This window comes from Melanaphis sacchari, unplaced genomic scaffold (genome assembly GCF_002803265.2).
Source record: "Melanaphis sacchari strain LSU unplaced genomic scaffold, SCAv2.0 Contig105_pilon_pilon, whole genome shotgun sequence".
Taxonomy (NCBI): Eukaryota; Metazoa; Arthropoda; class Insecta; order Hemiptera; family Aphididae; genus Melanaphis; species Melanaphis sacchari.
Window position 1 is genome coordinate 782,865 of NW_020270395.1, and position 24,243 is coordinate 807,107.

A 24,243-nucleotide genomic window follows, 5' to 3' on the forward strand; every position below is an offset into this window, starting at 1 on the left:
TTAAAACAATAGTCAATAATGAAATCAAAATGTACACACACATTAGGTGAGTATTTTATTTGAATGAATATTAATTGGATGGATTTAATGTATCAATTAAGAAACATTGTAATTTGTAAATAATAACTGGTGTTTATTTGTTATTTATACTTGTATTTTCCCATCATCACTTTCTTTTAGATATGAAATCAATATTTGCATACATTAAATGAATTAAGTGTCTAAAGCTGTCGTTGTATATAAAATGATTCAAAAAATGTCTAGATATTAAAATATCTAAGTTCTTGAGAAGATTAAATACAAATTATACCGTTGTGTTATTTAAAACAATTTTAGTATCAAATCTCTAAGGTATGTCAAAAAATAGTTACCTAGTTCATTTTTAATTATTTGTTTATTTATTAGTTATTTAGCTAAATGTATTTATTGATAACATAAATGACATAATATAGCCCTAAGCTTTAACGAATGAAAGTGAATTTTTTCAAGAAACCGTCTTCTCTTTTGTTTGTAATGTTATGAGTTTATGACACTTCATTTACATAAGAGAAGTTTGGCTAAAGGCCAGGTAAATATTTCTAAATTTAAATACTAGATACCAGACGAACGCAAGCGATATTCATTTCAAGTAAGTACACATTTTTTGTTCTGAACGATAACATGTTTCTTTCGTACGCGTTTGTTGTTACCATTGGCCTATGCCATGTTGTGGGACAAGAAAATGACAACGTACCGCTTTCCGTCGGTAAGTGTTAAAAAATAATAGCAGTTATGAATTAAAAGGTTATTTTAATTGGAAAAAAAATGTTAAAATACATTTCTGTCAATTATACACAGTTGGATTCTTCGACAAAGAAAACAGCATTGAACAAAAAATGTTCGAATTGGCTATCCAAAAAATAAACATTGATCCAAAGTTTGCAAATGTTTTTTTAAAAGCTGAAATTAAAATTATCGATCCTACAGATACTTATATGACTAGTCTGAAAGGTAGGTACATGAAAATTATTTAACAATTTTAAAATTAAAATTTTTGATTTTTTAGCAAAACAGAAAAAAAATAATATGGTTTATTAGGTACCTATCTATTTTCAGTTGTTTCTATAATATATGTTATATTATTAATTCTTTAAATTTTTTTATTCTTTATACTTTTAATTTAGAAACATGTTTTGTTTTAATTACTATAAACGGGCATATTTTTTATATATATATAAAAAAAAAAATAAACAACATTTTATAAAAAAAAAGATTTTGGATCAAAACAGTTAACACGTACGAATACGAATATACGAATATGCTATAACGAAAACAAAAATATCCATTATTGCGGTGCCAATCACACTGGACTATTAATTTCCAATAATTTAATTATTTTTAAAATCGTATTAAATATACCGCAATTATCGAATTCGTCGAATTAACATAGGACACTGCGTTATCGCCGAATTACCTAACTATAAACATGCACAATGATTTTAATAGTCTTCTCACTTCTGTGCTTCTGCCGTCAATTTCATTTGGGTCATTAGACGTGTTGCATGTGCGCTAGATCGTGAATTAGTGTATAACCTACATATACGGCTATCTCTCGTATTTTTATATTGATTTAAAAATGCTTAAAGTAAAACTTAGTTAATCAAATTGGCTCCAAAATTATGTTAATGAAAATGAATTTGATTAATATTTTTTCAATTGATACAAGCATATTATTTTGAAAAATTTGTGAATTTAAAGTTAATTTTAAAGATTTAAATTTTATTGTAACGATTTCGCATTTTTTAAGTACACATCCGTGATGTCTGTTGATGTTGAGCGGTCATTCTCGGTAATCGGTATTCAAAACTACTGTCAATTGTCAAATAATTGTACTACTGTAATCTGTAGATCATTTAAATTTAAAAATATAACTAGAAGTCTTATTGTTCAATGCATTTCTTAAGGTAAATAAAATAAATTCATTAAAAATTAATACAATAATACATTATATTACAAATTTATTATTGATACAAGGTAGGTTAGTTATAACAATAATATTTCAATTGTTTTTACATATTTATATTAACTTAAAATGTTTCAGAGCCGGATAACATATGTAGGTACCTATTTCTCAAATATTTACCACAATATTTTTTATGAGACTTGAATAATTAAAAAAAATCTAAAAAATAATTAATAAAAAAATATTGGTGAAATTTTATTTTGAATCTTTTCTAATTTTTTTTAGTGCTTTAATATTTATAGCGCTTGTTATAGTGCTTTAAGTGCATTTTAAAGTACTAAAAATTTACTTTGGTAGTACAATAACTATCTAAAATAGGTATTTTATTAAAATTTTAATTTCAATCAATTGTAAAACAAAACCATAAGATAAAGGTAACAAGGTATGTGACTGATTTACGCCAAATTTTTTTTTTTTTAATTTTCAAATCATAGGTTTTTGAATTATAAATTTAATACATTTTTATTTAAAAAATAACTTACACATTTTAGAGTTTTTTAAATGAATTTTATCATATTTCAAAATTTAAACATTTATTTTCGATATTTTTTAATTGCTGTAAAAAAGACTTGAACTTAAAATTAAATTAATCCAGCTTTTTTACTATAAGCAACAATTTTATAAATAAGTCAAGTAAATAATAAATAAAAAAATTAAATAGCTAGAAAAACTTTTTTTTTTAATTTTATTATTTATAACTAAAAATGTGTATTCAAATATCAAATATTTTTCAAGTCTCTTAAGTAATTAATTTTCTTATTGCGACAAAATCAAAATTAAATTTTTACTGATTTGATAGCCACGTTTTTTATAATATTGTTTTATTTTTCTTGATAATTTTAAAGGTGTTAGGGAATTTCTAATTTGGACTTATCCACTTTCCAATAAAAAAACAAAACTAAATTTGTTAGGTACCAAAAAGCTCTAAATCTAAGATTGGGGCATCCTCAAAACAAAAAAAAAAACTAATTCATTCATTGTTTATAATTAAAAATTAAAAATATTGATTAGGTATACTTATTTAAATGAATTTTAATCCAAGTTTTATTTATCATGTTTTACGTAACTAATATAATAATTTTAATTTTCAGTATGTGAAACAATGGAATCTGGGATTAGTGCAGTTTTTGGTCTGTCTTATCTAGAATCATCAAACATAGTGCAGTCACTCTGCGAAACTATGGAAGTCCCATGTATAGAAACTAGTTGGGACAACATGCCTGTTAAAAATTTCAATTTTTATTTCAACCCATATCCTGAACCGACATTACTAACAAAAGTAAAGCAATATCACTAACATTTTTTCAATTATATAAATATACAATAAAGGTATCTATCATTAAAGGGTTATACGGCTATAGTTCATGACATGGACTGGAAGTCATTCACATTACTCTATCAAAGGTCAGAAAGTCTTAAGAGATTACAAGACTTAATCCAAGATTACTCTGGAAAAACAAAACCTAATGACAAACAAGCAGCAGCCATTTCTATTATACAATTGCCCGAAGGCAATAATTTTAGGTGAGTTTTTACATAGGTACCTAATGTTTAAGATTTTATAATGTTAACTACTTGATTATTAGACCAATTTTAAAAGAAATTAAGAAGTCTCTAGAAAGTTACATTGTACTTGACTGTGATGCAGATTTAATATTAACTATATTCAAACAAGCAAAAGAAGTTAATTTGTTGGATGACTATCATAGTTTTATTATAACCTCATTGGTGAGAATTAATTATATTTGTTTAATTAGTGTGTTAATCTAGATAAAACTATAAAATGGTGTATTGGTTATAGGATGCACATACAGTTGATTTTAGTAGTATTGTACAGAACTTGCGTACAAATATAACAACTGTCCGATTGATTGATCCGTTAAGTCCATATGTAGAAAATATTGTTAAAGATTTGAATTTTGTTCAACAAAGAATGAACTTAAATATAGAACCTTTAAAAGCTAACAAACTTACAGTTAATGCCATACTCATTTATGATGCATTAAATGTATTTGCTAAAGCATTAAAAAGTCTTGGTATGGTAAATAAAATCATCACTGAACCACTAAAATGTATGAACTCTCCATTTATTCCTTGGTCCAATGGATTTAAACTTACAAATTTTATGAGAGTAGTAAGTATAATTTCTATATTATTCAGTAGTCATCACTTAATGTTTTTATTCTGTTATAGATTGAAACTGAAGGCCTAACTGGTCTCTTGCGCTTTGACAACAACACTGGTCACCGTTATTACTTTACACTAGAAATGGTAGAACTAATTGATACTGGTTTCAAAAAAATTGGTTCGTGGGATCCAGAAAGAGGCATGACTTATACAAGAACCAGCCTTGAAATGCTTCGTGATTTATATGCTGGGAGTAAGAACAAAACATTTATTGTTTCATCAAAAGTTGTAAGTAAAAATAATTATAATACACTGCATACGTTGTAAATATACTAAATATATTTGAATAGAAATTGTTTTATTCATTTCAATAATTTTATTGTAATAAATTATAGTTTTGATTTAATTGCTTTAATAGACAGAGCCCTATTTGATGTTAAAAGAAGGCCACAGTAAACTTGAGGGTAATGACAAATATGAAGGATACGCAGTAGATCTTATACAAATGATTGCTGAAGAAATCAACATAACTTATGAATTTCGTTTAAGAAATGATGGAAATGGAAAACGTGATAAAAAGACAAACAAATGGAATGGGATTATCGGTGAAGTACAAGAAATGGTAACACATTTTTTACACATATATAATTATGTAGATATGATATTTTACATTTTTTTATTTTTTCCCATTACATATATTTATTATAATATACAAATACATTATAACACTAAGAAATGTATTGATTTGGTTTTCCTTGTTTTGCATTAAATATCCAATCATAATTAAGTAATATCCTAACTTACTATTACATTGATTTATAGAAATATTATCTATATGTTTAGTAAAATACATTGTTAAAACTGTAATAATAGACCCTAAGCTTGATAGTGATCTAGCCTTTAACATATTCACAGAGAGCTGACTTAGGGGTCTGTGATTTAACAATTACTCACGAAAGAAGGACTGCTGTAGATTTTACCATGCCATTTATGAATTTAGGTAAGTTGAGTGTTTTAAACCATCCACTAGAAATGCTTATAAATTTTATGCAGGTATCAGCATATTATTTAGTAAACCAGAAGAACCTCAAACCGATCTTTTTTCATTCACCCAGCCACTTTCCTTTCAAGTATGGATATTTACAGCAACTGCTTATTTAGGCCTGTCTCTGGTATTATTTTTTTTAGCCAGGTAATTCTTAATTCTATATTCTTACTCAAATATAATATTTCAATTACCTACAATATTTAATTGTTTATACTATAAACTTTATAGAATTACACCTAACGAATGGCAAAACCCTCATCCATGTAATCTTCATCCAGAAGAATTAGAAAATTCCCTATCATTGCTTAATTGTTTATGGTTTTCAATGGGATCAATTCTCTGTCAAGGTAGCGATATTCTGCCTAGGTAAATCTTACTTACAATTTAAAAACTGTATTCATTATAATAAGTGGTATCACTTGTAAAATCTTAGAGCGTTTCCAACTAGATTATGTGCTGCTATGTGGTGGTTCTTTGCTCTAATTATGACTCAATCTTACACTGCTAACTGGACAGCTTTCTTAACATCAAATCGAATGGAAACTACTATAAAGAATGTAGAAGATCTTGATAAAAAGGGAGGTACAGAAAACATCAAATATGGATGTGTAACTGATCAATCTACAGCCAGCTTCTTTCAAGTAAGTGCAAGGTGATTATATATTTCATATTCTTTTATAAAAATGTCTACTAAAATTAAAAGAATTCAAAATATACCATTAAAAATGTATATTAGATAGTTAATAATGTATATTATACAATTATTTGAAAACAGAAAACATACTAAACATTGAGTATTGAATTAAACATTTTTTTTTTTTTTAAATAGGTACTTATAATTACTAATTATTTATTTGTAATTGAATCATTAGATATATTTTAAATATTTGTTGATACGTCACACAACAAAGTTGTTATTTAAATTACTAAAAAAAAAAAAAAGATTTGTTCAAATGCATTTATTTATTAGAATAAACTATTTTAAATCTAATTAATAAAATTTAAACCATTTTTATTGAAATATTATTAATTTAATTTTTTATATTTTTAACTTTTTATTTTATTTTTTTTAAATATTAAGTATATATTTTAATTTCATAGTATATACTTTTGTGTTAGTTTATATTATCTATAAAATTATGCCAAATTATGTTTTGAAATAAAATCAATTTTAAAATCTTAAGTTACAACTTCCTAGCGTTTAATAAAGTAAACTATAGTTATTAAAATTATGATTAGTTATTATTAATTTTTACATAAGAAATAATAAATTGTTAATGCTATATGTTTTTCAATTATTATCAACTACTGATTATTTTAAAATTTAATATATTTTTTTCTTCTGAACATTAGTAAACTTTGAGTGCATATTTAAAAATGAATGCATATTGTAATATTTTTAAAGTATTTTTTCACTCTTATTACATTCTTACTATAATGGCATTATTTTGTTTTAGAACTCTGATGTGAATTTATACCAAAAGATGTGGAGTGTTATGGAACTAAACGGTGTTTCGGTTATGGTGTCTGATAACAAACAAGGGGTGAATAGGGTTAAAAAGGAGAGAAATCATTATGCTTTCTTTATGGAATCCAGTTCTATTGAGTATGAAGTGCAGAGAAATTGTGATCTAACAGAAGTGGGATATTGGTTGGATAACAAAGCATATGGTATTGCAATGCCATTCAGTTGAGTATAATTCACTTAAATTTTATTGATATTTAATAAAAAAAATGTAATTTGTTATAGATGCTCCACATAGGACGCTTGTAAACATGGCTGTATTAAAGCTTTCTGAGTCGGGAGCATTAATGGACCTAAAAAATAAATGGTGGTCAGTAACTGACGATAAAAGGTGTAAGGTTGGTACAACATTTTTTTAACTATTATAATGTTACATAATAAAATATGTATATAATCTTAGTATCCAATATATAATTTTATATAATTTGAAATTTTTAATTTTTATGTCTAGTTTACATATTTTTAATTAATTATATGTGTCAGTTACTATGTATTTAACAATTTTATTAATTATTCAATAAAAAAATAATAAAAACTATAATAACTGTTATTTTAAAATTATCCATGAACATTTTTCTTTACTTTTGACTTGAATTATAAATAGTTTAAATAATATATGAGTAGATAAACATTTCAATTTTATAAAAAAAAAATAACTTTTATCATTATTTTTAGTAAGTTGCCCATCATGAATATTAAAATGATTATTAAATGATTATTTATTAAATTTAAATTATTTAGTTTTTGTGCTATACATTAAAATGAGAAAATTTTTGCTATTTACATACAAAAACTGTTAAGCAGTATATCGTTTTAGGATTATTTTTGGGCATATAATTAATAAAAGAACAATAATTATTTTACCCAAATAAATAATAAAAATTATAAAAATTGTGTTAATTTGTTTGATTTCCTTTTAGTAAATCAACTAAATTTACATCAAAGGCTTTATTTAAGTTAATTAATTCTTCAAAATTAAATTTAAATGATTTAATAATGTATAAAAATCTATGAATATGAAAAAAAAAAATTGAAATTGCATAATTCATAAAATTCTAGGATGATTTTTGAAAAATTCAATAATTATAATTAAAACTTTTCCTTATTGTCATTTAGTCAATTTTGATTTTGGAACTATGGAATTAAAGACCAAATTTACAAATCTACTGTTAAAAGTAGGTGTTGCTATTTAAAAAAATGCAAGTTGTGCTGTGCATGTACACAATAAAAGGGTTAAAAATTTGAAAATTACAAAAAAATGTGTATTTCAAATTTCAATAGTCCCTAATTACTTAAAAACCCACCTCAATCCAATGTCACTGGACCAAATTACGATAGTGTTACCTTTAAAAGGAATCATACTGTATATGTATAAAATATAAATCATAAATATATATTTGTACATATTAATATTAATTGGCAATAAACAAATTTGTTGTAAATGAAACTGAACCAATTTATTTTTATATTTTAGGATTTGAAAAAAGACACAGCTGAACTTGATGTTAATGAAGTTGGTGGTATGTTTGTAATTTTAATACTTGGCTGTCTGATAGCATTTTTATTCTCTATACTTGAATTTTTATGGAATATAAGAAAAGTGGCTGTTGAAGAAAAGGTAATATAAAAACTTGGTAATTATACAACACAGTTTATGGATACTATAATATGTTTATTAATATTATTTTAGAGCTTACTAAAAAAATTAAAATAAATTGGAGTATTTACAAATTACAAATGTTTATTATCATGATATTCTTTGCATAAAACACTTAATTTCATGATTCATCACAGATTCATAGACGTGAAAATATAATTAAGTTAATTTAAGTTAGTTTTTACAAATTGTGCGTTTAGAAAATTTAATGCATTATATAGTAATAAAGCAATATTAATTCAATCATGCTTAATATTATGCTCTGTAATATAAATAGTTTATTATTATGTTAAAATTGACTCATATAGACATATTATAGTAGTATAAAATATATAAGCATTTAACTTAAAATAAATTTAGCTGGTAATATTTACCAGTTATTTACTCTAAATTAAACATATTATCCAACCACTATCCAGTATTCAATATATTTTTGTATCTTATTTAGTGTTACTGTTGATATAAAATTATGAAGTATCTATTATCTTCACCTTCTACCCATCACTCAGCCAATTTATTTTGTATTTGTATACAAATAAGTGAATGTAAAACAAAAGAGATTTTAAAAACCAAATAATGATACGCTGATATCAATAATATTATTGATATATTATAAATATTAAATTTATAAACAAAACATTTTTTCGTACATATATCTATATTCTATAAGATTATTTTTAGTTATCAATACTTATTTAAATAATTAATTTTAATTGTAGTTAACACTCTGGGAAGCATTCATAGTAGAGTTGAAATTTGTGCTCAAATGTCACGGAACATCCAAACCAGTGAGACATGTAGAAGACAGTTCATCAGATATTACTACCAAATAATAATTAAAATATATTATATAAATTGTATTAATAATTTATTTGTTTACTATTACACCTATTTATTCTCCATAATCATGTGTGAACCAATTATTTTTCTTTAGAAAGGTATATACATATATAGTAAAACTAGCAGCTATTTGTGTTTTTACTTTGTGACTAAACGCCTACATAACTTCATGTACAGAAATTGTAATCATGGAAAAACAGTTATAGGTATAAAGTATATAATACATAGCTGTAGTATAGAACTGATTTCTGTGACATTTAAAATTGGATTTTTATTTTGGTATATCTCCACATACCGTTATGTATATAACGACAAATGTTAAATTCGACGACTGTTGGAAAATAATTAAAAAAATACTCATCTTGTTGTCTCCATACCGCCGCCGATAGGATGCTCATTATAATATTTGTTTGGCCCGACTTCCAAAGACAACAATATAAAGGTCGTGCTAAAAAAATCGCAATGTCGTATTCATTATTATTTTCCAGGCGTGTAACCACTGTAACCTTTAACCCGGCTGCCAAAGATATCACGCGTGTACACATAGGTGGTGGGAAAGAAAAATAATATATAACGTAGTGTGCAATAAATACGAGCAGCTACGGATTGCCTCTTCAATAATCGTAGATGGGTCATTGCTGTTGTTTCAAATCGGGATAGACACTGGCTGGCAGCCCATTACAATTTGCGTACGCAATCTAATTATAGGTTTTCAGCGGTTTAGCTAGTGTCTCGAGAAAATGTATAATATAATGTACGGAATTAATAATTCTGTATAATATTATGTACCTACTTGTGTGAGCAGCTATTAAAATCGTCATTAATTCCGCGCGCGACATGCAATCCGCAGCTGCAGTGTACCTGTTTTTATTGTCTGGTTTCGCGGTTTGTGCGGCGGCTGCGGAGGATGTGGAACGCATCACCGTCGGTAAGTCATCGATTGAGTACTTATAATAATATTTTAATTGGAATAATTTTTATTAAACGCTCGTATGAGCTATTGTCTACCTACTATTACCAACTATATAAATGTTTTGAAAATCGTGCGTATTCGTGTCATTGTTATTGTTGTGTGCCATAGTGGGTCTGTTTCCGTCCGAAAATTCCATAGAACAAATGGCCTTTGAATTGGCCATACATAAAGTAAACTTGGACCCGACACTTTCAGGCGTGAAACTTAAGGGCCGAGTTGAAATTGTCGACATCAACGACGGTTATCAGACTAGCAAAAAAGGTAAGCGGCTATCCACACCGCAAAGATTAGTACATAGTTAAATATAAGTTATAAATTATAACACATATTAGATAAAAACTTGCACGTATATTACATTATATGTTGGATTAGGTGGACTATCGACATCCAAAAAAATAAATATTATAATCTTTTCAGAATTTTATAGATTTACTTTAGCTTATAGTATCTTTACCTTTGTAGATTGTAGATATATAAGTAGATATCGTTTTTTTTTTTTTTCTATGTTTTCACTTCTATTATACGTCACATTATCCAATTATTATCACTATATAGTATGCGAATCTCTCGAGTCCGGCGTTGGAGCTATTTTCGGTTCCACTGGCTACGAGTCATCGGCTATAGTCCAATCGATATGTGATTCTATAGAAATCCCTTACATCGATACCCATTGGAAAATGAATCCAAGACAACAACCAAACTATTACATGAACGTCTATCCGGATCCGGTGACCCTCAGTCGCGGGTATACAGCCATCGTCCGTGACATGGATTGGACTTCCTTTACTTTGTTGTATCAACGAGACGAAGGACTTTTAAGATTGCAGCACTTAATCCAAGATTATTCTGGACTGACCAAATTGTCAGATACCGAATTAGCGGCCATTTCTATCATTAAATTACCTGAAAATAAAGATTTCCGGTAGGCTATAAGAAAAATGTATCTACGCACCATTTGGTATTAGAATTAATTGCTGAACAAAACGATTTTTCAGACCAATGCTGAAAGAGGTCAAAAAATCTCTAGAAAGTCATATTGTCCTAGATTGTGATACAGATATAATATTAACTGTATTGGAGCAAGCAGAAGATGTAGGCCTAATGGACGATTACCACAGTTTTATTATTACTTCTCTGGTTAGTTGAAAAAAAATTAATTTTGTAGCATTTAAATGCTTATTAATTATTAAAAATTATTTAATTTTAAACCTCTCAATTATAACATTAAGTACTGGGACTATAATTTGAAAACAATGACTTAGGTTTATTTTGCTTACATAATTTATAGGTACTTAGTTTAATATTTATTTTACTATGCTATATTAAATAATATTAGTTTATGTATCTATTAATGAGATTTTTTATGTACCTATTAAAAATGCACACAACTTTATTTTGGAAGAATTTTATGAATTATGATACATTATACGTTTTAATGTTTGTAAGGATGCACACACCATAAATTATGGTCACTTGCAGTTTAAACGTACCAATATCACTGCAGTGAAATTAATAGATCCGTCAAGTCCAACAGTGATTAGTATAATGGCCGATCTTGAATTCGTTCAACAGAGAATGAATTTGGATATGGAAGTATTTCAAGCAAATACTATTACAGTAATAGCTATATATCATTGTTAAACAAACAAGAAGAAAATATTTTATTTCATATTATACTTCTAAACACAATCAGGTTAACGCGTTATTGATGTTTGATGCAGTCAATGTATACGCTAAAGCATTACGCGGAATTGGAGGCACAAAAGTTATCAAGGCCGAACCTAACAGTTGTGCAAATAGATCGAGTACGGGATGGTCCAGTGGATTTAGTCTTATCAACTTCATGAGAGTCGTAAGTCACTAATTAAACAATGATTGCGTGTCTGATACAATATTTCAATAAGGAAAAACAACTTAAAATTCTGAGCTAAACGATGAAGGATGAATGTATTGGTTTTACATTTATTTATTTTGAAGTAGTAAAAATAGTTAAATAATTAACTTTAGTGGTAGTTTCTTGTAAAAAATTGGACCTCAATAATATTCTGGGCAATGAAAAGTAAAAAAAAAAAAACATTTTTATATGATGTAGTGCCTTGTTAATATATTGAAGTGGTACATGAAGTTATTTAAACAATAAATATTGCATGTCTTGTTTAGCCGTTTAGGTTTGATTCAATACTACAGTTCAGTCGCTTTAATCAAGTCACCTATCAATTATCATAGGCGTGCGCACGGGGGGTTCCGGGTGTGCCTGGGCCCCCCCCCCCCCCCCCGATATGCAATTGGGGTCCTAAAATTTAAATCCTATAGCATATTTATGGGTCTGTATCTTAACTAATTTTACTAAAATAAAAATGATATTTTATCTAAAATATGTAGTAAAAAAAAAAAATTATATTTCGAAACAAAAAAAAACATAATAAAACGTAAAATATTTTAAATCTGCGCGTTAAAACTTATTGTGATTATAACAGCTATGAGATATCATTGACTACAAAAGTAAAAATAATAAATATATTTTGCAATTATCTTAAAAATAGATTTTAGATCTAACTATTTAATGAAATATTTTATAACTTGGTATCAGTAAAATTTATTAATAAGTAGGTAATACAAATATTATTTGGTTATTAATGAGCTTAATTATTGTAATAGGCGCATGTTATTATAAATTTATTATTTTTATATAAGAATATTTAATAAAAAAATGTAAATAATGTTTATTCGTGCATTATAATTTATTAAAATATGTACATGTCTTGTTAAAAGAGGGCCTAAATTAAGAAAAGGGCCCGAAAAAATTGTTCAGGTCTGCGCATGCCTATGTCACCTATAAGTTACAATATAAGAATACTTTAATATATATGGTAACATAGCCCATAGGTAATATTAATATAAGTTAATGATGAAATTTAAATAAATTATAAAAACATAACTGATAAACAGTAGGAGATTGGATTCGTTACATATTATTATTTTAATATTATAATGGCGGATAGATATTGCAAAATACAAATAACCATTGTGGTGATTAAAAACAATTTGGTGTTTAGGTAGATGTCGACGGTCTCACGGGCAAATTACAATTCGATAAAAATTCTGGGTATAGAAATTATTTCACGTTGGAAATGGTCGAGCTAACAAATGCAGGATTCAAAAAGATCGGCGTCTGGGATCCGAAAAACGAAATGTCGTACACGAGAACTAGAAATCAAATGCTGGACGATCTAGTGAACGCAAACATGAACAAAACTTTCATTGTTGCTTCAAAAATTGTTAGTTACGGGTACACCGGAAATTAAATATGAAACTAAAATATTTAATCTTTTACGTTATATTAATATAGACCGAGCCGTACATGATGTTGAAAACAGATCATAAAGATCGGATTGGCAACGACAAGTACGAAGGATATGTAGTTGATTTGATACGTATGATTTCGGAAGAGATCAATATCACATATGAGTTTAAATTACGGAACGATGGTAACGGCAAAAAAGACAAGAAGACAGGAAAATGGGACGGACTTATCGGAGAAGTACATGAACTGGTAACTATTATAGTATTATATGTATTCAATACTAATTTCACATGTTAAGTATTTATGTAAAGTAAATGTTTATAAATTATAAACATAAATATTTTTAATAGTATCGAATATTTAAAGTATTAATTTAAAGTAGGTAATTTAGTTTATTTTATTTATTTTTAAATTATTTTGGAATCGTGTTTTTTTAAATTCAATTGCAGGTCATAAAATTATTGTGTAAGTACCTATATTATTTTGAATTTCGAAATAATTAAATATCATTTCGTAAACTAATATTATTTCTAATTTTGTTGATGAATATTTTCAACAAATAAAAGAATATAATAAAAAAAATTCATATGTACTATAATTGTAAAATATACTTGATTAATCACTACACAAATCCATCTAACAAAATTGTGTTCGATTTTTATTGAGATTTTTTATTTTTTCAAGTTTTTATATTATGTAATCGAGATTTAAGTATTTTTTTAAGATAAATATCTAATGTTTTTTTTTTTTTTGTTGTTGTTTATAGAGAGCTGATTTAGCTGTTTGTGATCTGACTATTACACATGACAGAAGAACCGCGGTTGATTTTACTACTCCTTTTATGAATTTAGGTAAAGCTATATATAATACTATGAATGCTCACCTAGCTTCTAAATCATTTTAAACATTTTAATTTGTGAGCTGTGACCAATAATAATAATTATTAAATAATAAACTTAAAATAATAGGAATCAGCATTTTATTCAGTAAACCAAAAGAACCAGAAACGAATTTATTCTCTTTCACCCAACCCTTATCATTTCACGTATGGATATACACGGCAACTGCGTACTTAGGTCTATCAATTGTTCTTTATGTATTAGCTAGGTTAGTATGTGAATAATATTTTTAAAAAAATATTGTGTTTCAAAAGTATAAGACATAACTAATTTATTGTCGTTTTTAGGATTACTCCTAACGAGTGGCAAAATCCTCATCCGTGTGCAACAGAGCCTGAAGAACTCGAGAACTCATTATCCTTAATAAATTGTTTATGGTTTTCTTTGGGCTCTATATTATGCCAAGGGAGTGAAGTATTGCCTAGGTAAATAGTATGTAAATAATCAAATAATAACATATATGTACGCACATATTAGACATAAAATTTCGATGATATTAATCATTTGAACAAATTTCTAAGGTGCTATAATAATTTATGTTTGTATATATTATTATTTATACAGGTAATTATAATATTATATATATTATAATTATAATATTATAATATTCTAATTGTTACCTATCTAGTTATATACATACATCAGTTGTCACTAGCTACTTCTTTAATTTACTATTCTATAGATAATAAATAATAATTAAGATGTATTATAGATGTATTATGATATTTAAATGTATGTTATTAAAAATTCAAAATATTGAAAATAAATTTCTCGATTATACTACCTTCCTTCCATTTTAACCCCTAACTCTCTCCCAAAAAAAATCCAATCAATTAACTTAGATTGCACCATTAATACCATTAATGTATGTTATAATCTTTTCTTATAAAATTTAATAAAACTCAATGTGACTTTCCTTTTTTTGTTCCAATATAGGTTAGGTACTTTAATTGGATTTCATCTAATTTCCATATCATTGTAATAATACATTTCAAATACTAAAACGTCAATCACACGGCGTTTTTATAGGCAATTTAATTACACTGTTATTTTAAAGAATTATAATTTATAATAGGTATTCTAACTATTTTTGCGCCGACGGATTGGTATAGGGGATAAATCATTTCTTGGTATTTATTTATAAGTAAACTTGTGGTGGTATAAGATAATAATACAAAAATGCAAAATAAAGTTATCAAAAATGCTACTCTTTATTACAATATTGGATATTGATATATTTAGCATCTGAAAATATTATAGTCAATGCCCATCCTTCATACAATATAATTAAAAAAGGTTTTATGTCGTAAAATATTGTCAATCGTGAACCATGCTTCTAATGACAAGTGTTTGATTGCTGTTTTAAGGCTCGTGGATCCGTAGAAAACGATAAACATTATGCAATGTTTGAATATTCAGTAACCTGTCTAGTAATACTTTTTGTTTTAATACATTAAAATACATTAAAGAGTTAGGACATGTATTGATCGGTATATATATTGTAAGCTATAATAAATATTGTAATATAAAATATATATACATATTATATACAAATATATTTTCGTTCAAAATTTTAAATAATTCCAATAATACAACAGAATACAGATAAAACACTAAAATACGAGTTATTTTCATAATTTATTATTGCATAACTTTATTTTTATTCTAGCACACTCACTACTCATTAAAGTCGTATACTTGCATTAGTGCACTATTCAGACTGTTGTCATTAATTTATGGTTATGTTTAATGTATGAATATTCGAAAGTTTGAGTATTTACAAACTTTTATTGTTATTTTTTATTTTATTTAAAAGTTAACTGTATGTGTGTACTTACTGATTATATCAACCCTCAACATTCTTGAAAAACAGTAGTAGTAGTGTTAGTAAGCATAAAACCTTTTCCAACGAGGAAATTATGTTTGCCAATGTATATCACCCTTCTTGACAAAATCCTAAGTATGCCTCTGAGTAATACATTATTTTTATTCTGTGTTACAAATATGACTAAATGGTTTCAAAAAAATTTCTAGAGCTTTTTCAACCAGAGTGTGCGCATCTATGTGGTGGTTTTTTGCATTAATTGTTACTCAATCATACACTGCTAATTGGACCGCGTTTTTAACATCGAGTAGAAAAGAGTCTGCAATCAAACGAGTTGAGGATCTTGACAAACAATCGGCCATCAAATATGGATGTGTTAGAGGGCAATCTACTGCTAGTTTTTTTGAGGTTATATTAAATTTGTTATTTACATACCAATTATTATTCATTTCTTTAGATTTTGTATGAATGTTTTTGATTTAGAACTCTGACGTGAATCTTTATCAAAAAATGTTTAGCGTAATGGAAACATATGGTGACACAGTGATGATGTTTGACAACAAACAAGGTGTGGATCGAGTGAAAAAAGAAAGAGAAGCATATGCGTTTTTCATGGAATCCAGTACAATTGAGTATGAAGTCCAGAGAAATTGTGATTTGACAGAAGTAGGAAGCTGGTTGGATAACAAAGCATATGGAATCGCAATGCCTTTTAGTAAGTAACTGCCAAATGTATTTTAATCTGTGGCACGCTTAAAACAATTTTTGTAATACAATTATAACCATTTAGGTACCAAATTTATATTTCTTTAATTATTAATTCAAAGAATTTAATTATAAAAATATTTAAATCAATACTTAAATATTACTAGCAAACCATAAATTAATTTATCATTCATAATCATAAGGAAACTCATTAAAATATAATATGTTAGTTTATTTAAGTTTTAATCTAATTAATTAATAACAGTAGATATTATATTTTTTGATTTTAAGATTTTAATGATGCAATTTATCTATGATTATATAATATATATTTTTTTAGATGCTCCACACAGAACGGCAGTCAGTATGGCGTTATTAAAACTTTCCGAGTCTGGAAAGCTAATGGAATTAAAAGACAAATGGTGGTCGGTATCCGAAGAAAAAATGTGTCCAGTAATACTTTTTTATAAATTTGATTAATAATGTTGAATAATATTATTTAAATGGATCATGTTTTAGGTACCTAAAAAAGATTCGGCAGAATTAGACGTAAACGAAGTGGGAGGGATGTTTGTCATTCTTATTTTGGGGTGTTTGTTAGGATTAATATTCTCTTTATTGGAATTCTTATGGAACATTCGGAAAGTGGCAGTCACAGAAAAAGTAATATTATACATTTTTGTTTCATAGTTGAACGATTGTATACACTAATATGATTGCTATTATACAATATAATAAAGAGAGTAGGCAAAAACCAATTACCAATGATTCTTTTATTTATCATTTAAAACTGAAATTATTTAAACATTTATTCTAATTTCATTGATTGTTAAATTTATAGACAGAATATTTATCGTTTTTGAGATCAAGAATGAACATTTTAATATATATTTACTTTTATAGATATTGATCATATAATTCATAAATATTCTAAAAACATCTTTTATATTCCTATATATTAATTTAGTTACTTCATTTTAATTCTTCATAGAGTAGGAAAAGCAAATTTAACCGGTCCATATAACCAAATATAATAATAATACTTAATCAATGGTGTCGTTTTAGATTATTAATTAAGCCGAATAAATTAAATTACAACAATAAACACGTCTGATATAAGGTAACTGTAAAAGTATAACATATCAAATAATTTAGAAAATTATTTAATTATCAGTAATAACTATCACTGATAATAATTCCAGTACACAAAACTACTGTGTACAGCTTCTCAAAATTAAAAAAATAGTTGTGCATTATCATTTATCACCAACAAGACTATCGGCTATTGCCTTAAATCAAATACCGTTTCCCTCTCCTTAATTACCGCATTCTATATTAAAAGATATACATATATAATAAAATAAGTACTATATTGTCTATTATTATAATATTTTTACAGTTATCGCCATGGGACGCGTTCAAGTTGGAGCTAAAATTTGTGCTTAAATGTCATTATTCGACTAAACCAGTCAGACACACTACATATTCGGACGAACCATCTTCAGAAGACTAAATTTATGTGTGTGTGTGTGTGTACTTTTATTATATATCAATGTCATAATACTGTAGAAAGTAGTTACATTTGATAATAATAATACAAAACACATTTTTTATTGTGTACTGTATTAGTGGAGTAAGTTTTTATTTTTAAATTAAGAAAAAAAATTATACATTTTGCGTCAAAATAAGATTTACAAAATTGATTGTGGTATTTGAATCTTTAAACTATATTCTTGTTGATTATACATTTAGTTAATGCCTTTATGATTTGTTAACCAATCTATTTATCACAACTGTTGAATCTTAATCATATATATATAATCTATAATTCTATATTTTCATGTTCCTATCTTACTTAACTTCAAAACATTTTCAATAATAAGTGCTGATTCATAGGATGTTGATCAATTATGATCAACTATGAATATTATTTTATTTATTGTTAATTTTATTTTACAATCATGTGTATTTTGAGGCAAATAGTTTATAAATAAGTTTCCAAAACAAAAATAACATTGATATATGTTAAAATATTAACTAAATGGATTTTACAACGTTTCAAAATAGAAAGCTTAATTTATTTCTTTGCTCATATTTTCAAAATTAATTTGATTGATTTAAAAATTATGTAAACAAAGACTGAAGAACATTATATTCATAACTATAAGGTATAATACAGGGTAGCCAAATATAATAAAAGGTTCCATTTAAGTTTTGATTAGAATAGCACTAAAAAAATTAGTGTAATTCCATAAATATGTTTTTTGGACGTGTCTAAAATTTAAATTTAAACGTACTTAATTGGATATTCACAGGCAAAATATAATGATGTCTAGGTTCTGAGTGTATTTATTTCCAATAAAGTGTATATATATATATATATATATATATTTTTTTTTTTATTTTTTTATTATTTTTTTTTTTATCCTAATTATTTTTGGGTAAGAATTTGTAGATTTGGAGGTAATTTCTAGTGGAAAATTGGATCTTATTGATAATTTGAAGGATAAGACAAAAGTTAAAAAATGTTCCCATACTTTTCAAAGTAACTGAGAAAAATAATTTAAGAAGACGAACATTCTTACAAAAAATCACAACACTATAAAATCGATACATTTTTTTTTTTTGTGTAAATCAAAAACGAATAACTATAGTTACTTTTAGTTTTTTAGTTAATTATTTTTACGTATTTTTATATTTGATAAATTTTTTTAAATATTTTGCCTTTTTTTAAACTACTTATAGATTTATAGACATTTGATAAAGTATACTTCTAGTACTATAGGTTAACAAGTGACGATAGACCGTAACCGCTTAGAATCGTTTTTTATATGCAACGAAACAACAAATTAAAATCTAACACGTCTATTACAGTGACCTACTTAACAATGCAGAACACCCGACACCTACAACTGTAAGGGTATACAGCTGAGTAGTTACCTATTTACTTGATTTTTTAGACTTTCCTCAACAATTACTTCATCTAGCATAATTTTGATATTCCTGCGAGATATAATAAATAACTTAACTCGCTACCACTGAGTATTAAAACGGTACAAATTACTGTTTTAGACTTAAGCGTGACAACTGTGCGCATGACAGTTGGCTCGATGCCCGAAAATCGTCAAAAACTTATGTCTAATGAATAGGAGGAAATAACTGATGAGCGTGTGTATGCGACGGCGGCAGCGGCTATCGTCTAAAATTATCGCCTCGTGTGTCCCTGGCTCTCACTGGAGTGTAGGAGGAAATAAATATATTTCATTCTTGTTCAGTGTGCAGTGTGCTTCCGAGTTCTGAACCATATGGTAGAAATATGTATACGAACATCGTCACGCTATGTATGTCGATCGCGGTGCTACTGCTCGCGGCGGCTTCCGAAGACAACATCAAACCATTGGCTGGGAACAAAATCGTAAAAATCGGTTGGTCTTTTTCTGCATAACATTTTACTGATGTTTTCGTCAGAATAATTATTATCATAGTTATTATATAGGTAAATATTGTATACACTGACGTTAGGGGGAACCAGAAGGGCGTCTTCCAAATATTTACCAACTTGACCTCGTTAATACCTATAATAAATGGATATGAGTGATATAATGGTCAAAAAATTCTCGAAGGTATAATTATAAATATTAAAAAAATGTTCTATTTAATGTAAAAAAAAAATTAAGCTATTAGGTACCGTGTAATTAAAAGAAAATTTGAGCTATTCTTCTCAATTATTCCAATAGATCATATCCTAAATCAATTATGGGCCTTTGTTGTACTTTTTTTAAGCGTTTATTATGGGTTTGTACAACTATCTAGTATGATATTGTCTATTATTAATCTATACTACTATAATAATTTGTAATAAGTAAGACTAGGATTTTTGTAACAAATGCTTCTTCTGCAGATTTAGTGTGATAAAAAGATAATTCTTATGTATAAATACATTTTGAATCGTTTTGATTTCAATTAAGTAAATTTATTTTGATTTCTAATCTTAATTTATACATAATCTTTATGAAATTTTAACATATATATATATATATTATACTTAATCTATGTAATTATTGCCAGAAATTATAATTATATACTAAGCAAAACACAAGTTAAAGGAAGCTATAATGGTAAAGACGTAAAGTAGCGAAATTGATTTTAGAAATCGTGTTTTTTTTTTTTTCAAAGTATAATGGATGGGTAAAACTTTAAAAAATCAATAGCATTAATAATGGAACTGCACTAAACTTAAATATGGAACAATATGATGTAAATGATTTAGTTTATATGAAATATACACCAATTACTTCAGTTTTTGTGAAAAGGTCATGTGTAAAAATGTATTAAAGTCCGTCATCTAATAAAATAAGTTTTAACGAAAGTAACTTATTGACCAAATACACGGTCGTAAATTCCTTTTTTCGGTCAGTAGAGGAGTAGTATTGTTCACACAGATTCTTCTCTGCTGTCGGTTTAAAACGGAAAAAAAATTCCTTTTTTAATATTTATTTTAGCGTGTAATTTAAATTTATTTTTTAAAATTAAATTTAATAAATGCTTTTTATGGCTACTTAAAATGCTTTTTAAAGATTTATTTTGCTATAAAACCCGAACCCTAATTGTAAAGTACGTTTATTGATTTTACTTAGATTTCTAAAACCTTCGTACAAATTCATCACATCGATAATAAATTATGCTAATACGTATTATTTATTAATCAATACGTTTTCGTTTTAGTACATTGTGTTCAACCTCAAAAACTGCAGTACCTATATCTATAGATTATATATTATATTACTGGTAAAACATTTTGTTTTGTTACAGTTGCATTGTTTAACGAGAACGATGATTCCGTCAATCAGTTGGCATACAACGTGAGCGCAAAAATAATTAATATTATGGACACGGTGTTACCTAAAAACAGAATCGTTCAAAGATCTGAATACGTCATAAACGACATGTATAACGTGTCACGTGTTGGTAAGGAAATAAATAAATAAATAAATGATATAACGACTCCTTGTAAATGTTAAAATGTATAATATATCTATACTAATATTATCATTCAATTATTGTACCATAATAAATAGATTGAATGAATAGGTACCAATATATCTACTTATTATAAACATAGGTTAACTCTTATAAATGATTAATAGTTATATAATAACTATTTATCATGTAAATTTATTTAGATATAGGTACTTTATTGAAAGTATACAATACAATGTTCCAAAAAAAAGTACCTATATATAAAATAATTTTAACTTTAGAAAACCTATTAAATCTAATGCATACTACAAATACATAATTTTATTAATAAATAAATAAACAAAACCAAAATGTATTATATAAAAATTTAATTTTTTTTTTTGTCTGTTTGTTTTTCTATTATACGCACTATGAATACACACGGAAAATTTTATGGTAACTACCTATAAAAGTATGCGACACATTGAAACTCGGAATCGCTGCGTTTATTGATGGAACAGATGACGAAGACGTTGAAAATGTGGTCAGATCTATTAGCACCCGTACACAAATACCATTTATAGAAACACATTGGAAAAAAGTTCACCGACCTCCCGATCCTTACTCCATCAATATTTATCCTGATCCGTCACTTTTAGCACAGGTATTTATTATACATTTTATACGTCCAAAATCGACAATAATAATTATTACACGATATATACTAGTCATATATATGTATAACGAATAACGATACGATTAGTGTAACCTTCAAAGGCATCAATGCCACCAGAAGCTGAATCATATCATTTTTTTATTTAAACTTTTAATAGGAAAATAAGGTATTATATAATTGTCCTCAGGCTATCTAAGTATGTTAAAAAATATAAATTAATTGTACCTTCTTCTTGAGGATTTAGTATTAATGTAAAACCACCGCTTAGTTCTAACGATTCAAAATGTGTGCAGGCTATAAGAGATATAATATTGGATATGGATTGGGAGTCTTTCACTGTAATCTATCAAAGTCCTGAAAGCTTGATTAGACTCAAAGCTCTGTTGACGCACTTTGATTATGGACAAAAAGCTCCGGGAAAATCAATTAAAATTATTCAAATTCCACCAACACACGATTTTCGGTAATCTATAAAGAGACATAATGGTCTCACTATCTATAATCATTGATACATCAATGATGTATTTACAAATAATAACAATAATAATAATAATAATACATTACAGGCCGTTGTTTAAGGAATTAAAGTTGTCCGGTGAAAAACACATTATATTAGACTATGAAGTCGAACATATCACGCACATATTGGGACAAGCGGAAGAAGTCCACTTTATGGGAGATTACCAGAGCTACGTTATCACAAATTTAGTGAGTGAGATGGATATATTCCGAAAAATATCACATAAATTACCTTTATTTATTGCTATCGTATTATACAATGGAATTATAATAATGTTTATAATTTTGTTTCATTTCAGGATGCGCATACCTTAAGTTTTGACGAATTCCATAAATCAATGGCCAATATAACGTTAATCAGATTAATTGATCCAGAAAGTCAGCACGTTAGAAACGCCGTTGAGGAAATTGTGTTCAATGAACAGAAAAGCGGACGGATCAGTGATTTATCGCCAAATACGATAAAAGTAAGCATGTGTATAATATAATAATATATTTACTAAGTAGATACTTTAATACTACTATAGGTAGCAAAATACTTACCGATAATATCGTAAAGTACTATTTGTAAGTTTGAAAATGCAAATACTTTTGTCATCAAATTCAAAATCTGCCTATCGATTATTTGTATTGAATGTCTACTTAAAATTATATTTTCTGATTGTTAATTTTATTTATTTATTTAAGCAATAAAAAATGTATTGTTTTAATGTATCATTTATAATGTTGAGATATAAAAACTTAATTCCGTGGTCTATAGAATTATTAGTTATATTGTAAATACAAATAACGATTTAACATATCGAACATAAAATTGTATACTGAAATGTAATCTGAACTTAAAAACATAAATTATAATCAAAGGTGGACATTAACTAGTTAAAAAGTTAATTTTTTTTAACTTTTTAACTTAACTAGTTAGTTTATTTTCTTATCAACTTATGAACTTAAGGAGTTTAATTGATAATTAAAATAACTTAGCTTTTTGCAGTTGATATTAGAAACTTTTTTAGTAAAATTATGAATAATAAATTGTATTGTTTTAATATTAAAAAATTGCTATATTATATAAAAAAATAATATTTGTTAAATTATTAATTTGAGATGTGTATAGTTTAAATTAATAAATAATATATCATGCGTAACGTAAAAAGATATTTATACTTTACAATAATGTGCATTAT

At 26.4% G+C, this 24,243-nt stretch overlaps 2 protein-coding genes across 4 annotated transcripts in view; both read left to right on the top strand.

Annotated features, from left to right (window-relative positions):
- The first annotated feature begins 405 nt into the window (after positions 1-405).
- Positions 406-9,409, top strand: LOC112603301 (glutamate receptor ionotropic, kainate 2-like). 3 transcript variants are annotated; one of them, XM_025351809.1, is made up of 16 exons: positions 406-745; positions 838-990; positions 3,094-3,281; positions 3,348-3,526; positions 3,589-3,730; positions 3,804-4,136; positions 4,196-4,417; positions 4,548-4,751; positions 5,045-5,129; positions 5,183-5,321; positions 5,406-5,543; positions 5,626-5,818; positions 6,635-6,866; positions 6,928-7,040; positions 8,177-8,320; positions 9,079-9,409. In XM_025351809.1, exons 1-16 carry the CDS (start codon positions 661-663, stop codon positions 9,190-9,192), a joined length of 2,664 nt encoding a protein of 887 aa, XP_025207594.1. In that variant the 5' UTR covers positions 406-660; the 3' UTR covers positions 9,193-9,409. The 3 variants fall into 3 exon arrangements, with proteins under 3 accessions (XP_025207594.1, XP_025207593.1, XP_025207595.1); XM_025351808.1 differs by having other exon boundaries at positions 5,611-5,818; positions 9,079-9,406; XM_025351810.1 differs by lacking the exons at positions 406-745; positions 838-990 and adding an exon at positions 1,794-1,943 and having other exon boundaries at positions 5,611-5,818; positions 9,079-9,402.
- A 424-nt stretch (positions 9,410-9,833) lies between these two features.
- Positions 9,834-24,243, top strand: part of LOC112602809 — a 28,115-nt gene continuing 13,705 nt past the window's right edge. The window contains exons 1-22 of the mRNA XM_025351136.1: positions 9,834-10,127; positions 10,281-10,433; positions 10,728-11,094; positions 11,168-11,309; positions 11,619-11,789; positions 11,866-12,024; positions 13,229-13,450; positions 13,522-13,725; positions 14,243-14,327; positions 14,445-14,583; positions 14,663-14,800; positions 16,410-16,608; positions 16,684-16,915; positions 17,246-17,358; positions 17,425-17,568; positions 18,305-18,415; positions 20,150-20,330; positions 21,718-21,873; positions 22,338-22,528; positions 22,834-23,003; positions 23,107-23,248; positions 23,359-23,526. Of these exons, the coding sequence (XP_025206921.1) occupies positions 10,037-10,127; positions 10,281-10,433; positions 10,728-11,094; positions 11,168-11,309; positions 11,619-11,789; positions 11,866-12,024; positions 13,229-13,450; positions 13,522-13,725; positions 14,243-14,327; positions 14,445-14,583; positions 14,663-14,800; positions 16,410-16,608; positions 16,684-16,915; positions 17,246-17,358; positions 17,425-17,568; positions 18,305-18,415; positions 20,150-20,330; positions 21,718-21,873; positions 22,338-22,528; positions 22,834-23,003; positions 23,107-23,248; positions 23,359-23,526 (3,678 nt within the window). The 5' untranslated portion in view covers positions 9,834-10,036. The remainder of the gene's footprint in view (positions 10,128-10,280; positions 10,434-10,727; positions 11,095-11,167; positions 11,310-11,618; positions 11,790-11,865; positions 12,025-13,228; positions 13,451-13,521; positions 13,726-14,242; positions 14,328-14,444; positions 14,584-14,662; positions 14,801-16,409; positions 16,609-16,683; positions 16,916-17,245; positions 17,359-17,424; positions 17,569-18,304; positions 18,416-20,149; positions 20,331-21,717; positions 21,874-22,337; positions 22,529-22,833; positions 23,004-23,106; positions 23,249-23,358; positions 23,527-24,243) is intronic.